Source organism: Stenella coeruleoalba, assembly GCF_951394435.1.
Source record: "Stenella coeruleoalba genome assembly, chromosome: 15".
Classification (NCBI taxonomy): Eukaryota; Metazoa; Chordata; class Mammalia; order Artiodactyla; family Delphinidae; genus Stenella; species Stenella coeruleoalba.
The window spans coordinates 25,207,252-25,221,337 of NC_137161.1; the positions used below are offsets into that span (position 1 = coordinate 25,207,252).

Sequence of the window (14,086 nt, forward strand, 5' to 3'; positions counted from 1 at the left end):
TGCAAGTACTACTTAGGTCCTGTCGGAGGAACAGCAAGCTGGGGGGCTTTCAGGGAAAGCAGTTTGAACACAGGTTTCAAGGATCCAAGAAATGTTCAGTTCTAGAAATCCCACTTTGGAAAATTATCCCAAAGAAATAAATCATGCTAAGGAAGATGTTCACTTCAGTATGTTAGGGAAAATTTGAAAGCAATCCAACTGCCCAACAGGAGGTGAACAGTTAAATTATGGCCTTGAGAGAATTCCCTGGCCGTCCAGTGGTTAGGACTCCGGGATTTCACTGCTGAGGGCCCGGGTTCAATCCCTGGTTGGGGAACTAAGATCCCACAAGCTGCATGGCACAGCAAAACAAACAACAGAAAATTATGGCCTTGATTAAATCACACAATCATTAAGCAAATAAATGAGAAGGCAACAGTGAGCTTATGATTTAGCCTCAGTATAAAAAGGAAATGAATGAATATTCCCAAGTCCAGGTATGTTAAAAACGTTTAAGGAAATAACATAAGAGTTATTAGAAAAAAGTACCTACAGATCCACTACTCTGTTTTTCAAACTTTCTGTGGTTGTATTTTCCTCATTAAAAGATCACTTAATGGTGAAGAGCTAACAAGGATTTGGGAGTTATCTGTAGCTGTTGTTGGCACTTGGCTTCCCAGAGGTCCAGAAGCTGGAACCGCCTTCTTAGCAGTACCTCCTGCGTTCATTCCGCTGGGTGCTCTCAAGCCATAGCAAGAACCAGTGGAGCCCCACCCCATCTCTGAAGATCGAGGAACAAGGCAGAGGGGACGCAGAAGCCTGCCGGCAGGACGTCTTACAGAACTACACGCACCACCTTCCCTCCTAGTCCCATTCCAGCTTGAGTCAGAAAAGGAATATAGCCTTTTTATTGACTACTTTAAGTAGAACAAACTAAATACATATTTAACAGTTTTGGTTCATTTATACAGTACATTAAATAAGTTATGCACAGAGTTAAGTAACAAAAGTTCCTATCAGAGTAGAATGACAAAGCACAGAAAAACCGAATCTACCGCATCCCGTGGGTGGTTTCACATTCATCATCCCCCTTAGAAAACCACGCTTGGAAGCTTAGTTTTTGATTTATTTACATTATTGGCTTTCTTTTATGGACGGAGCTTTTGTAGCCTCATCAGGAACTTCGAAAGCCTCTTAGCCAAACGGCACTTTCAGCCATTCGCCTAATGCTTATTGCTGCTTCTCTCTTGCCAACTCCAATGCCGGGACGGCGCTGTCCCTGCCAGCTGCCAGCTGCGCATGTCCTATTTGGTATAAGGATCAATGAGTGTACACTGGGCAGCTGTGGGTCTAACCAGATGGGGTAGCAGGGGAAGCTCCACCTCTGGGGCTGTGGAGGCAAAGGGTGGATGCAAGGTCCGCCCTCAGGCCTCAACCTTCTCCTGGCTCACGATGGAAAAGGTCGCCTGCACCATCATCTTTGGAATTGAGCATGTCAATGCACGTGGGCAAAGAGGCAGGTAGTCAACATTTTGGTTTCACAATAACTACAGAGTTGGAAGGGCCCTATTCAACAGCTCACCCTGTACAACACCCCACTCCACCCCAGGCAGGACTCCTTCCTGACAGCTGGCCAGCTGGCCCATGCTGGAACAGTCCAGGTCTCTCTAGCTTTTCTTACATTTGGTTCAAACCTGCCACCACCTAGTTCTTTGTAAATAGCTTAAAAAAAAAAAAAAAAACTAAGAAACTTGGCTTGGTCTATTGACCTGGGAGCCTGGAAACCAGTGCTGAAGAAAGCCTCCAAGATGAGTTCTATTTTAAATGATTTACTCAATCCATAATCCCATCTACAATTTCCAAGACAAACAGCCACCTGGTCATCATTTATGCTTTCATCCCGAAGAACTCACGACCACACAATTCCAATTGTGTTGTTGAAACTTCAAGCCCACTTGCTATCTTCTGGAACTACCCATAACAAGGTCTACCCTTTGCAAGCAGGTGACAGCACTGGGGATCAATCTGACTTTGGGACAAGGCTGTACAAAGTAAAGTGTAGATTTGCTGTCTAGAAGCTGAAGATGCTCATGTTGACACCAAGAAGTGAGGAGCTCCTGGTGGACCAACTGGCCCAGATGTACAAAGGTCATCCACACTGCAGAGGGCCCAGTGCAGCCGATGCCAGGCATGGACCCATGCTGCGGAGATGGGTCTTGTTTCCAGTCTTAGATCCACTGAGAGACATACCTGACTCGGCACTGTCTAAGAGAAGATGCACTTGCTGTGACCTCAGGGTCGCATGGCTGTGCCTGAGCAGATCTGCTTGAGCCCCATCGCGGGGGCTGCAAGGATGCTCCCAAGTGGGGTGCTCACAGCTCAGGAGGAGGGCTGCCTATTCCTGAGCAGGTAGAACTAACCTGAGTCTGTTCTCACCACTGGATGGAGTCAGGCCTGGTGCAGGCAGTGTGGGCCCAAAGGATGATTGAAATTCTGGGGATCCAGCCCTCAAGCTTCCCTCAGAACATTTAAAGACAGCTCCCATGTTGGCCACTTCTGGTCTTCTCTGGCTCCTGCAACCTCTCCTCACCGGGGAGAGGACAATGATGTCCCATCACGTGTCACATCTGCTTTTGGTTTCCAGGATAATATTGAAGAGCCTATGACTACCCTGACAATACCTTCAGTACCACCACTATGTCTTTTTTTGTCCCCTCAAACTATAAAGGTTGATCCTCTAAGCAGTCTATTATTTTAAATCTAATTAAATGAAAGGGGGAAGCCTGAATCTGCACCCTCAACCTGGCAGCTGGAGTGGTTATCAGCAGACACAGGAAACCAAGTGGGGAACCTGGACTCACCCCTGCCCTCCAGTCCCCTCACCCCATCCCAAAATAGTGTCCCTTCTCCTCCTAACCAGAGAGCTGGAGAATTTCAGAAGAGCGGGAGGTGGAGAAAGGGACTGTTTACATTTAAATAGGAAGTCTTGGACAGATGCCCTAGCAACCTATGTGTGAAACTGACCAAAATTAATACAGCAAAAGGCCTGAGATCTGAACTGTAGTGTGGAACACTGCCTTTCAGCTTGGCCTCTGGGTAGCACATGAGCAAAGCCGTTTAGAATAGCATTACAAAACTTCTGAAAATTAAGCTGTCACTGGAACCACACTCCACAAAAGTCAGCTAGGACCTACCTGCACACGAATCCTACACCTTACCTGTAGAGCTTGACATCGAGCCCTGACGAACAGTATTCGGTTGGTTTTGGCTCTTTATTCCAACCCGAAAAAACCTGAGCTACCCTGGCTAGTCCTGTGGCCACTGAAGGCTTAAAGAACATGCCTAGGTGTTCATCCAACTTGCCAATGAAAAAGGGAGCTGAGGACAGACCCAGCGGACACCACGAGACACCCTCTTGCTGCAACAGGTTTACAGGCTCAGCAACCTCCTCTCAGGGGACATCCTATGTCTCAGGGAAATGTAGGCAACTCCTGTCTGGGGTTCTGATTTCATCTCTGTTAGTCAGGACACCCCAACTGCTACAGCTTAAGGAGTTCCACAATAAAGTAACTATTCTGTTATTCTTTCTCTGGGGATGTCTTACTTTATGTAGCAGAAATCCAGGTATTCTAAAGGTGCCTTGTTCTGAGTTTCTTTTAAGACAGAAAATCCTTGGGTAAGGTAAATTAGGGACTTAAAGTTCTTAAAGTAAGATACACCTATATGTAAGGACAACGTTACCTATGCTGATACCTTACTGAGAGCTTTCAATTCACTCTGGCCAATGCACAGAAATTGGCCATCTAAAGCTGAGCTTTCCAGGGCCAGCGGGACCTTGCCGCAAGAGGGCGCTGAAGGCTTGGAGGTGGAGTGGGGGAGGGTCAAAGTCCTTGGGCTCCCAATAAAACTTGAATGACAGGGAAGAACGTGTGTGGCAGTTCCTAACGTTTTAAAGGGACTATAGGTGATGTCATGTTCGGAGAGCTAGGTAAGCAGCTGGAAAACTCCCTGAAGACAGGAAGAAAAATTGGTCAGGCTCTCTCAAATGGTTGTCACAATTCACAGAACTTTTCTTAGCTCAAAGAGAGCAGGTACCAACAAAACAAGAGAAGGGAAACAGATTGTATGCCCAATAATAAATTGATATAGGACATAATGACAAGGTTTGAAGAATTCCTTCAGGTCCAAAAGGGTTGCTCAGAAGTGACCAGGCCTTGATTGGTGAGGCAAGTCGTAGCCACACCACATCGCATCCTGTGGGTCAACTACGGCTTCAGAGGTGCCAAATAGAGACCACGGGAAGAGAAGATCCACGCAGGGACCTGGACATGCGTGGTCTGAGATAAAAGGACACAGAACAAGACAACTGTGCAAAGAGCCAAGTGGTGACAAAACGTTCTGCATTTCCAATAGATGATCCATTCAATAATGTGATATTAGTTTGGCAAACATGCTCAGAGGGAACAGACTATCCACAATTGAGTCTCATTCTCCCTCAGACCAATCCATGCGCTGAAAACTATTTTCTGCATAAGCAAAATCAAATAAGAGAAAAAAAAAAATGGGTCCCAAACTAAAATAGCCAGCCAGGTTAGAAAATCTTGTCCAAAATGATCTGTGATGCTTGGTGAAGTTTTATTTTTTATTATGGGTGCTTTTTACTGAAATGGTGACTTCTTTCCTGTGGTTTCTGAGAATCTTAAGTCTGAACAGCAGGGTCGAGGAGGGAGTCCTGAGTGCTGCTTTTGGCCTGCCCAAGTCCCCACGGGACCAATCAGTGGCACCTGCTGAGGGTGGGCTCAAGGAGCTGTTAGGGGCAAGGGGAACTCCCTTTGGGAGAGAGGCCTCCTCCCGGCTTGCTATCAGTCTCCAGGCCTCTGCCATGGGAGGACGATGGAGTAGGGGACAGCACATGGGGTGAGCTGCCTCCAGCCTGGCAGGGTTCATTCGACAGTCTGCTGCCTCACGAGGCAGGGAGGGGAGCTGGCGGGCTACACAGAAAAGTGGCCGGCCATCCCAGCTTCAGCTGGGAGAGGAACAAACCAGGAAGCCATGGAGGAGGCAGCTCCAGCCAGCTGCCTGTGTGCACATGACTTCCCCCAAGGACACAGACGGGGAACTGGGGCAAGTGTGTGGAGAGGCTGGGGAGCAGTGTTTGCCGGGGCTTGAAGTCTTCCTGCCTCCACTTCTCTTGATGATGACCCGACAGCTACTTGCACTGGTTCAAGCAGCCAACCTCCTGTGCAGAGTCTGTCGTGCTGTGAGGTCATCAGGGGGAAGCGAGTCTGGGGCTCAGAGTCCGCTGGTGTCGATGGCTGTCACAGAGGCAGGTGTTGAGGAGCGCGAGGTGGTTGCCGAGGTCTTGTCCAGGGCTGGACTTGGCACACTGCAGTCGGCGGACCGGGCTGAGGAGCCCCTCCCTCCAGGAAGCAGTGGCCGGCTCTGGCTGTGAGGACTCTGGCCGTGCAGGTTCTGGCCACAGAGGCGGTGGTGGCGCTCCCAATCCTTATGCTGGCAGAAAGAGCCGCAGTATCGTGCGATATTGCAGCCACTGCAGGTCTCACTGGCTTTGCGGCCACAGTTCCAGCAGTTCTGCAAGACACAGGCATCCGTTAGCTGCTAGGGTCCTGGGGGGCAGGCTTGTCATAACTTGTCACCTGCACTGTAAAACAGCAGGTGGGGCTGTATGGGGAGAGAGTGGACTTTGGAGCCACGCGCACCTGTGCTTGCCCTGCCTCTACTGTTATCTGTGTTCTGAGTTTCCTTCATCTGTACGACAGGAAAACTACCTATCCTGGGCTGATGGGACAGTGAGATGAGGGGTATGTGAAGACATTGTAGGGCAGCTGGAAGTCCTGCTAAAGGCATCAATTCATTGTTTTGACTCACATTTTAATCCTCAACGGCCAAACCAAATTCTGTCCCAGGGTTCCCCCATTATAGCTATCTATTCCAAGACCACACAGGTGCTTAGACAGTTTTCTTCCTTGCCCTTCCCAATGAAGAAATGACCTTTGTTGTGTTCACTGACAACACCTGATCTTTAAAAAAGTCACCTGCCAGAGGACCTGGGTGAGTGACCAGGAGGGTGGGAAGCTGTGCTACTCTCTCTGTGCTCATTCTCCTTTCAGTGATGCATCTCCATCAGAGGTGGGCTGAGGATCATGGGAATCTTTCTGGCTTGTCTGTAGGAGCCCCCTGCAATACCTTAGAACCTAAGGCCCTGAGGTCTACATCAGGGAGTTTTCCTACTATTCTTTGCACTTTCCTAGAGGAAAGCTCCCAGCACCTGCCCCTTGGTACTTTCCTCCCTGTAGGCTCCTGTGAGGACTTCACTAGTGACACATGAGTGTTCTGCACTTGAGGTCTCCATGACCCACTTATAAGAGAAAAGCCTTATGGCATTGGTCAGGTGAAGCTATCAGGAAAACAAGGCTTTCTTCTTAGGTGTCAGGAAGGACTTGATCAGTCAGCCAGCTGCCCTCTCCCCTGCAAGTTCTCCAGAATGGCAGAAGCCAATCACGAGGCCTGGCCTGACACTCAGAGAAGACAGATACTGTTCCCAATGAAATCAGAACACTTGCGCAAGTGCAAAACAACTGATAAGGGCCAAGAAGGACCTGAGGCCACCTTGCCCACCTCTTGCATTGTACAGGTGGGACACTGAGGGCCAGCAGGCAGGGACTTGTCTGAGGTTATAAAATGATCACGTGGTTATGCAAAGCCTGGAACCCAGACCGCCTGGCTCCACTATACCCAATGTACAAGTTTAGTTTCAAAAAGCCTTAGAAAGGGACTGCAGATTCCCTTCTAACACAACAGGCTTCTCAGGAAATACACTCTAAGGACTGCCCCAACCTTGCCAACACCAACACTGGAGGACCAAGACGGGACAGAAGTAATTCTGAGGATCATTAAAGATCCCCAAGCAAACTGCATTCCAGAGAATTTCATACTTTGGAGCCTAATAGGCTGACTCCAAACAATGCTTTGGTAGAACATTATTGCTTGTGGGGAAGAACTCAGTTGCCTTCATGGGGCTGCTGTGGAAACATTGGCCTCTACTCCCTCTGTCCAAGTCTGCAAGAACATCTCAAACTGGGGCACAGTATTAAACCAATGGTGCTTTCACCTTGGCCACCGTTACATTTAAAATATTTATTACATGATTGATGGGATACAATAAAACAAGATTAACAGCCTCCCACAGAGGTGGGATCATAGAAATGCAGGAACAATGTGGTTAGGGTCAGAGAAGCCAGGGTGAAAAGGACACTTTACATTCCCTGTCTCTGTGGCTTTTCCCTGATTTCACCAAAAGCCTTTTTGCCAAGAAACATGACAAAACATTATTGTGGTAGTCACCCTTCAAAACATTATTGTGGTAGTCACCCTTCAAATCAGCATTTGTCAAAGCTGGAGCAATGCATGTGGCCAAAAAGGGCTTTGTAATTAATGGGTAAGGTTATGAACCTTCTGAGTTACTGGCCAAGGAAGTCGAGAGATGGGATTCCAGAATTTCCTTTGTCAAGCATGGGCCATCAGTCTATGCCAGTTATTACTCAAAGTGGCCCAGGGAACACCTGTATCAGAATGACCCGGGGCTTGTCAAAATCCTTGGGACCCATCCCAGAGCTCCCTGACCTTATTTCAAACCTGGCCTAAAGGAGAAATGATTCCTATCTTATGGTCAACTGCTAGCCCATTATGTTCGCCAGGAAATCCAGGTTGGGGACAGAAGGGGACCTCTCACTTCATCCCTCTACCTGAGGCATTCCAGGGGAGATGCTTCAGTCTGGCCTCAAAGGAGGCAGCTGTTCTGCAAGAGCAAGAGCTGCCACAGCTTACACACCTATGTCGTAAACAACATAACAAAATCCCTTCTGTCTAAACAGCGCATTGCAGTTTAAAAACACTTCCACAGGGGCTTCCCTGGTGGCGCAGTGGTTGAGAATCCGCCTGCCAGTGCAGGGGACACAGGTTCGATCCCTGGACCAGGAAGATCCCACATGTCGCAGAGCAACTGGGCCCGTGCACCACAACTACTGAGCCTGTGCTCTGGAGCCCATGAGCCACAACTACTGAGCCCGCGTGCCGCAACTACTATAGCCTGCGTGCCTACAGCCTGTGCTCCGCAACGAGAGAAGCCACCGCAATGAGAAGCCCATGCACTGCAACAAAGAGTAGCCCCCGCTCGCCGCAACTAGAGAAAGCGCACGCAGCAACGAAGACCCAACACAGCCAAAAATAAATAAATAAAATAAATAAATTGATTAAAAAAAAAAACAAAACCACTTCCACAACCATGATCTAATTATATCTTCCTAAAAAGTGTAAGACCAGCAGGACAGGGGCTGCTACACACCCACTATACAGAGAAGGAGACTGACTCCTGAAGGGTATGCTGCCAGTGTGAGGGGAACTGGGTGGGACTAGCACTTAGGGCTCCTGGGCTCCTTCCGCTATACCAAACCACCTCTCACAGGATGGATGAAAAACTCCAGGGATACCTCTAGATGTCAAGTAGAACTTTCTGAATGAAATGGAAGGAAATCAGCTCTCCTGGTCCAACACAAAATTACTCAGAGCTTAGGTCCTGCTATCCTGCCCCTGTTTTGGAAGGAAGTTTGCTGGGATGGATGCTGGTGTGTGCCTCACCTGTAAGCCTCTTTGTGCACTGCTTAAAATTCTAGCTCCTTTAAAGCACAATGCTATAAATGGAGAGCTGGGATTCAAACCATGCAATCCAGATCCAGAACTCATACTCTTAGCCAAAATGTTACATTCTTTCTTCGGAGAAACACATAGTTAAAGATAAACATAGATATAAAAGTAGATAAATATGGACAAATATAGGTATTGATACGGATGGCTATAGATAAGGAATTAAATACACAACAGAAAAAAGTAGGAGGGGAGAAGGAAAAGGGGAGAGTTAAAGGAAATATTTTCTCACAATTCAGTTGCGAGTGCTACAATAAGGACTTTTTCCACATCCTCTGTGAATGGCAACATGATATTTAGGCATTTTCATCTTCACATTGCCATGCTTAACACTGTAACACTGAAAAAGATCATTTAAAGAGGATGAGAAAATAAAATTTCTGTCATTTAAAAAACAAACCGGGCTTCCCTGGTGGCGCAGTGGTTGAGAGTCCGCCTGCCGATGCAGGGGACATGGGTTCGTGCCCCGGTCCGGGAAGATCCCATATGCCGCGGAGCAGCTGCACCCGTGAGCCACGGCCGCTGAGCCTGCGCGTCAGGAGCCTGTGCTCCACAACGGGAGAGGCCACAACAGTGAGAGGCCCACGTACCGCAAAAAAAACAAAACAAAACAAAAAAAACAAACCAACAAAAAAATCTCAGTTCTTTATAACTTCAAGAGAATATCCCAAAGACTAGATGGGCTCTATCTACTTACAGAAACAGGCTTGTTTCAGGACTTAAAGTTTGTCTTAAAGCTGAAAAGTGACTAAAATGAAAGTTACAGAAAAAGCTCATTACATTCGAAAGGACTGTTATGTTTTTGTCACATGCCTTTTCTTTTCAGTTTGCTGTCCTCATTATGGTACAAGAGTGTCCTGTATAGAAGCATCACCACATCCTGGGGCCGTAGGCAGTCAGGCAGGCCTGCCCGATCTGTCACTTCAATCCATGAAAGGACTATCCTTTCTGTAAACAGATCTGATGCTACAGGACCCTGCATCTCCTTTCTACTCTGGCTTCAGCGATGTGGGATTACGTCAAATTCCCTGAGCCCCAGTCTCCTCATTTGTAAAACTGGACTCCAACAACACCCACACCTCACAGGGTCACTGTGAGGACCACAAAGATCACATACACACTTCGCTCTGTACCTGGCACACAGCAGGCCCACTCAGGCAGTGGTGGTCCTCGTGGTCACGCAAGTCCGCAAACTGTCTTTAGGGTGAGTTTTCAAAACTTAAACCAATATAATGAGCCAATATACAAGAATATAATAATTGAGAAACAAACCTCTCTGGTACTGAATAAAAATCATAATCATCTAGCTCAAGAGCGGACTGTTGGCCCTTACTACCCAGCACTTGAGAGGGAAGCAGTGGGCTTGGTCACTCCAGCCGCCCCAGCCCCAGCCCGCAGCCCAATAGTGCTCTGACCTCCGTCGACTCTTCTTGCTCATTTATGACGAGAAAGGCGTCCTCTGCGGCCTGCCGTTTGACATCCGCTATTGTCTGCTCCATCCGAGCTCTCTCGGTAGCAATCACTTCAAAGGCTTTTTGCTCTGCCTCAGCAACGGCTTTCTGTACTTCTGACATGGCCTGAATTTTCACCTTATTCACAGCTTCTTCTAGAAGAAAGTGACAGTAAAATCAACTGGCCGAGAAATCTTTCCCCTCCCACTCCACATCATTTCTAAGAAGGGACAGAGGTGAAATCTGACGACTTTTCTAAAAATACACAGGGTTGAACTTATGACAGCATTCACTTTTATTCTTATCCTCACTTGTCCATTCATGCTAGGGGCTGGGGAGACCTCGGTGACTAGGATGTATCTATATTCTCACAACTGTGATCAAGTATAAAGGTGGCTGAGGTGCCAAGATACATATCAGTATAAGAGACAACAGTTTCAAGGGGAAAAGTGGTCAGCTCTATAAGTGGCAGAGGAGGATCAGGAATATGTGTCTTGGTTGAGATGGTAGGTGGAAATGAATTTTTAGAAAGTCTTGCATTCCCCGCTAAGGAATTTGCCCTTTCTTCTAAAGCAAATGTGAAACCCTAAAGGGTTCTATGCACGGAGAAAAGACTGAAGACAGAGATACCAACTGAGAGGTTGGGGCAATAATCTGGCTGATAAAAAGAGACTCTGAATTTAGGCAGAAGCAAGTGGCACAGAAAAGGCGATGAGATAGAATGAGCTGGTACATCTAAGGGTCTGGAGGTGGAGGTAAAGGCGAAGAATGGAACTGCTATGCAATGAAACAGACAGTAAGCAAAATGCTGATGTGAAGGCAAGTGAGAATGTTGAGGTGCATCCAGGTACAAATGACCAGGAGGCAGTTAGGTATGTGAGACTGAACTCAGTAGAGAAATGTTGCCTGAAGATACAGTTCTGGGCTGCTAGGTGCCCTGGGCCTCCAAAGCCCTGTCCAGTTGCCATCACCCCACTTGATTCCTGATCAGTTCCTCCCAGCACCACTGCCCTGCTTGGTTTCATAGGATGTACACTCCAAATGACATATGCTATGCATTTGAGCTTCAGTCCTAAGTCCCAGTGTGAATGACCTCCCTTCTGAGTCCACAAAACTGGACAACTCAGAAGCCTCAGGAAACTCCCTTACTGCTTGGCTCTTGCACATGGCCTAGGCTCAAAAGAGGTCTAGACACAGTGTTGCCATCCTAGAACTTTCCATCATATCGCTCCAGCCAAGAAAAGCAAGTTTTCACCCTAAAGGTCAAGGATGATGCTGAGCTGATCAGACACTGACTCCACTACTTTACTCTTGGTGTCCACGCAGGTCCACTGTGGCCCACCACAGCTACCTTTCATAGACCTCTTTTAATTTCCCAGGTAGCTGTTGAGTGTCTCTTATTGAGCCAACATAAAAATGCTCCTAAGTGTATTTTACCTTCTCAGTTTAAAGATGAATCAGTAAGAATCATAGTTTGGAAATCTACCTTGCTGAAGGTCATCTAAGGTCACAGATGGCACTGTCACAGAACAAGCACTCAAATTTAGCTGGCCCACGCCAAAGGTAGGCTCTTAACCATAGTTAACCAAAGGTTACCTCTCAAGTAGAAAATCACTAGTTATCCAAGAGATCTTGCGCATGGTAATTTTTCACTCTACCTTTACAATTACTAACTTCGTTTCCCACAATTCTACTTCTTGGTAGTATAATATACACATCCCCATTTCCAACTGCAGAGATTTTTCCGAGGCGCTATGCAGTTTTCCAAATTATTTTTAATGGTAAGATAATATTCTGTTGTGGTGCCACACTCTAAAATTCATATAACCATTCATGGATACGTGGGCATTTCCCGGGCTGCCTCTCCCTTGCTCCAAGAATACACTAAAAACAGTGTCTTTTTACATACTGCTGCTTTTTTAACAATTTGCATGCCTAAATCTGGATCATTCCCTTTTATTATTATTTTTTAAATTTATTTTTATTTGTTTGGCCGTGCCGTGTGGCATGCAGGATCTTAGTTCCCCAACCCAGGATCAAACCCGTGCCCCCGCTGCAGCAGAAGCTTAATTTAACCACTGGACCACGAAGGAAGTCCCTGGATCATTCCCTTTTAAGATTCAAAAGCATGCCAGTGAAAAATGATTTCAAAATTTCCATGTGTTCATGGTTGGTAACACTTAATAATTTCATATATAAATCTCTGATGAATTATTTAGTGTCATTAACAGGGTCCTCTAAAATTTTGTCAGTAATTAGGTGTTAAAGACTTTGGGGGATAATTGGTCAGGGTTGCATTACCTTGTACTTTCCTGATTGTCAGTGAGAATAAACATTTTGCAATATGGTTAATTTGTTTTTCTCATGAGGTGTGTGTTCCTATCTTTTGTCCATCTGTTTATATTATGGTCTTGATATCAACTGGTATTAACTTTTTTGTAGAAATAAATTTTATCTTAGGAAGAAAACCAAAAACTGTATATTGGACTACAAAAATTTCACTGAGAAAGGGAGGCAAGAAGGAAAAGAAGGCTAGTATTGGATAAGGTAATATCAGGGATATGAGGTTAGTGTAATCCCCTGTCTTAACAAGCAGTTCCTACCCTCCCTTATTCTTGTAGAAAATGACACCTACCAAGAACAGTCGTGATGCAGCTAAAGACAGTGAAGATGAAAGGAAGAGCAGAATAAATCAAATGTGGGAGCGTGAGAACACAGTGACGGGAACAGGCAGAAACGAATTAAGCTATACACCCAGAAGCAGGGCATATAAATAGGGAAGGAAGAGTCGGTTACTTAACACCTCCCAGTAGAAGGGGGTGATAAGGACTTGGATGGATTGTAGGGAGTCATTCCAAATTCTTAATCAGCAAGTAACATGACAGGCAGTCCAGAAGGTGGGACAAGCTGAAGGGGGAGAGGCAGGAGCCTAGAGCTTTTGAAGAGGAAGTTGTGAGAAAACCACCTTTCCCCCAAATATGTGCTCTACACTCATATAAATTAGTGAGTACATGTGACCTATAAGCAGACAGACATACCAGTTTTTTTCCAAAACTCCACAGGTACATATCCTGTTCCTGGCCTACTGCTGAATTCCCGCTGAGAATCTACAGAAGAGAGAGAAACAATGTAGGGTCAGAAGCTGTCTATAATTGACATGTTTTACTGTTGTGAAAAACTTATCAGATCTCTCATTCACCATGTAGAAAGATTCAAACATATACATTCATTTACTGGAAAAAATGTTCTGACAAGGAATAAAATCAGATTATAAACAGTACACTTAATTTTTAGATGCTCAACATTGCTAATCATCAGAGAAATGCAAACCAAAACCAGAATATCACCTCAAACCTGTCAGAATGGCTGTCATCAAAAAGACTATAAATAACAAACATTGGTGAGGGTGTGGAGAAAAGGAAGCCCTCGTACACTGTTGGAGGGAATGTAAATTGGTGCAAACATTGTAGGAAACAGTATGGCAGTTCCTCGATAAACTAAAAACAGAGCTACCATATGATCCAGCTATTCTACACCTGGGTATATATCTGAAGAAAACGAATACTCTAAATTGAAAAGATACATGCACCCCAATGTTCATAGCAGCAGTATTTACAATAGCCAAGATATGGAAGTAAACTAAGTGTCCATCAACATACAAATGGATAAAGATGTGGTACATACACACACAGGAATACTACTCAACCATAAAAAAGGATGAAATTTTGCCATTTGCAACAATGTGGACGGACCTGGATGGTACTGTGCTTAGTGAAATAAGTCAAAGAAAGACAAATGCTGTATGTTATCACTTATATGTGGAATCTAAAAAATAAAACAAACTAGTCAATATAACCAAAAAGAAACAGACTCACAGATATAAAGAACAAACTAATGGTTACCAGTAGGGATAGGGAAGGCGGGGAGGGGCA

The 14,086-nt window shown here is 45.9% G+C and overlaps 1 protein-coding gene across 4 annotated transcripts in view; it reads right to left on the reverse strand.

Moving 5' to 3' along the window:
- Positions 1 to 368: 368 nt before the first annotated feature.
- CBFA2T2 (CBFA2/RUNX1 partner transcriptional co-repressor 2) overlaps positions 369 to 14,086 on the reverse strand; it is a 170,265-nt gene continuing 156,547 nt past the window's right edge. For 3 of the 4 annotated variants that reach the window (XM_079945911.1, XM_079945912.1, XM_079945909.1), the window contains 3 exons: positions 13,193 to 13,261; positions 10,119 to 10,309; positions 369 to 5,571 (listed from right to left, as the gene is read on the reverse strand). In XM_079945911.1, coding sequence (XP_079802037.1) covers positions 5,272 to 5,571; positions 10,119 to 10,309; positions 13,193 to 13,261 — 560 coding nt within the window. In that variant the 3' untranslated portion in view covers positions 369 to 5,271. The remainder of the gene's footprint in view (positions 5,572 to 10,118; positions 10,310 to 13,192; positions 13,262 to 14,086) is intronic. The other variant, XM_079945910.1, reaches the window with a different exon arrangement.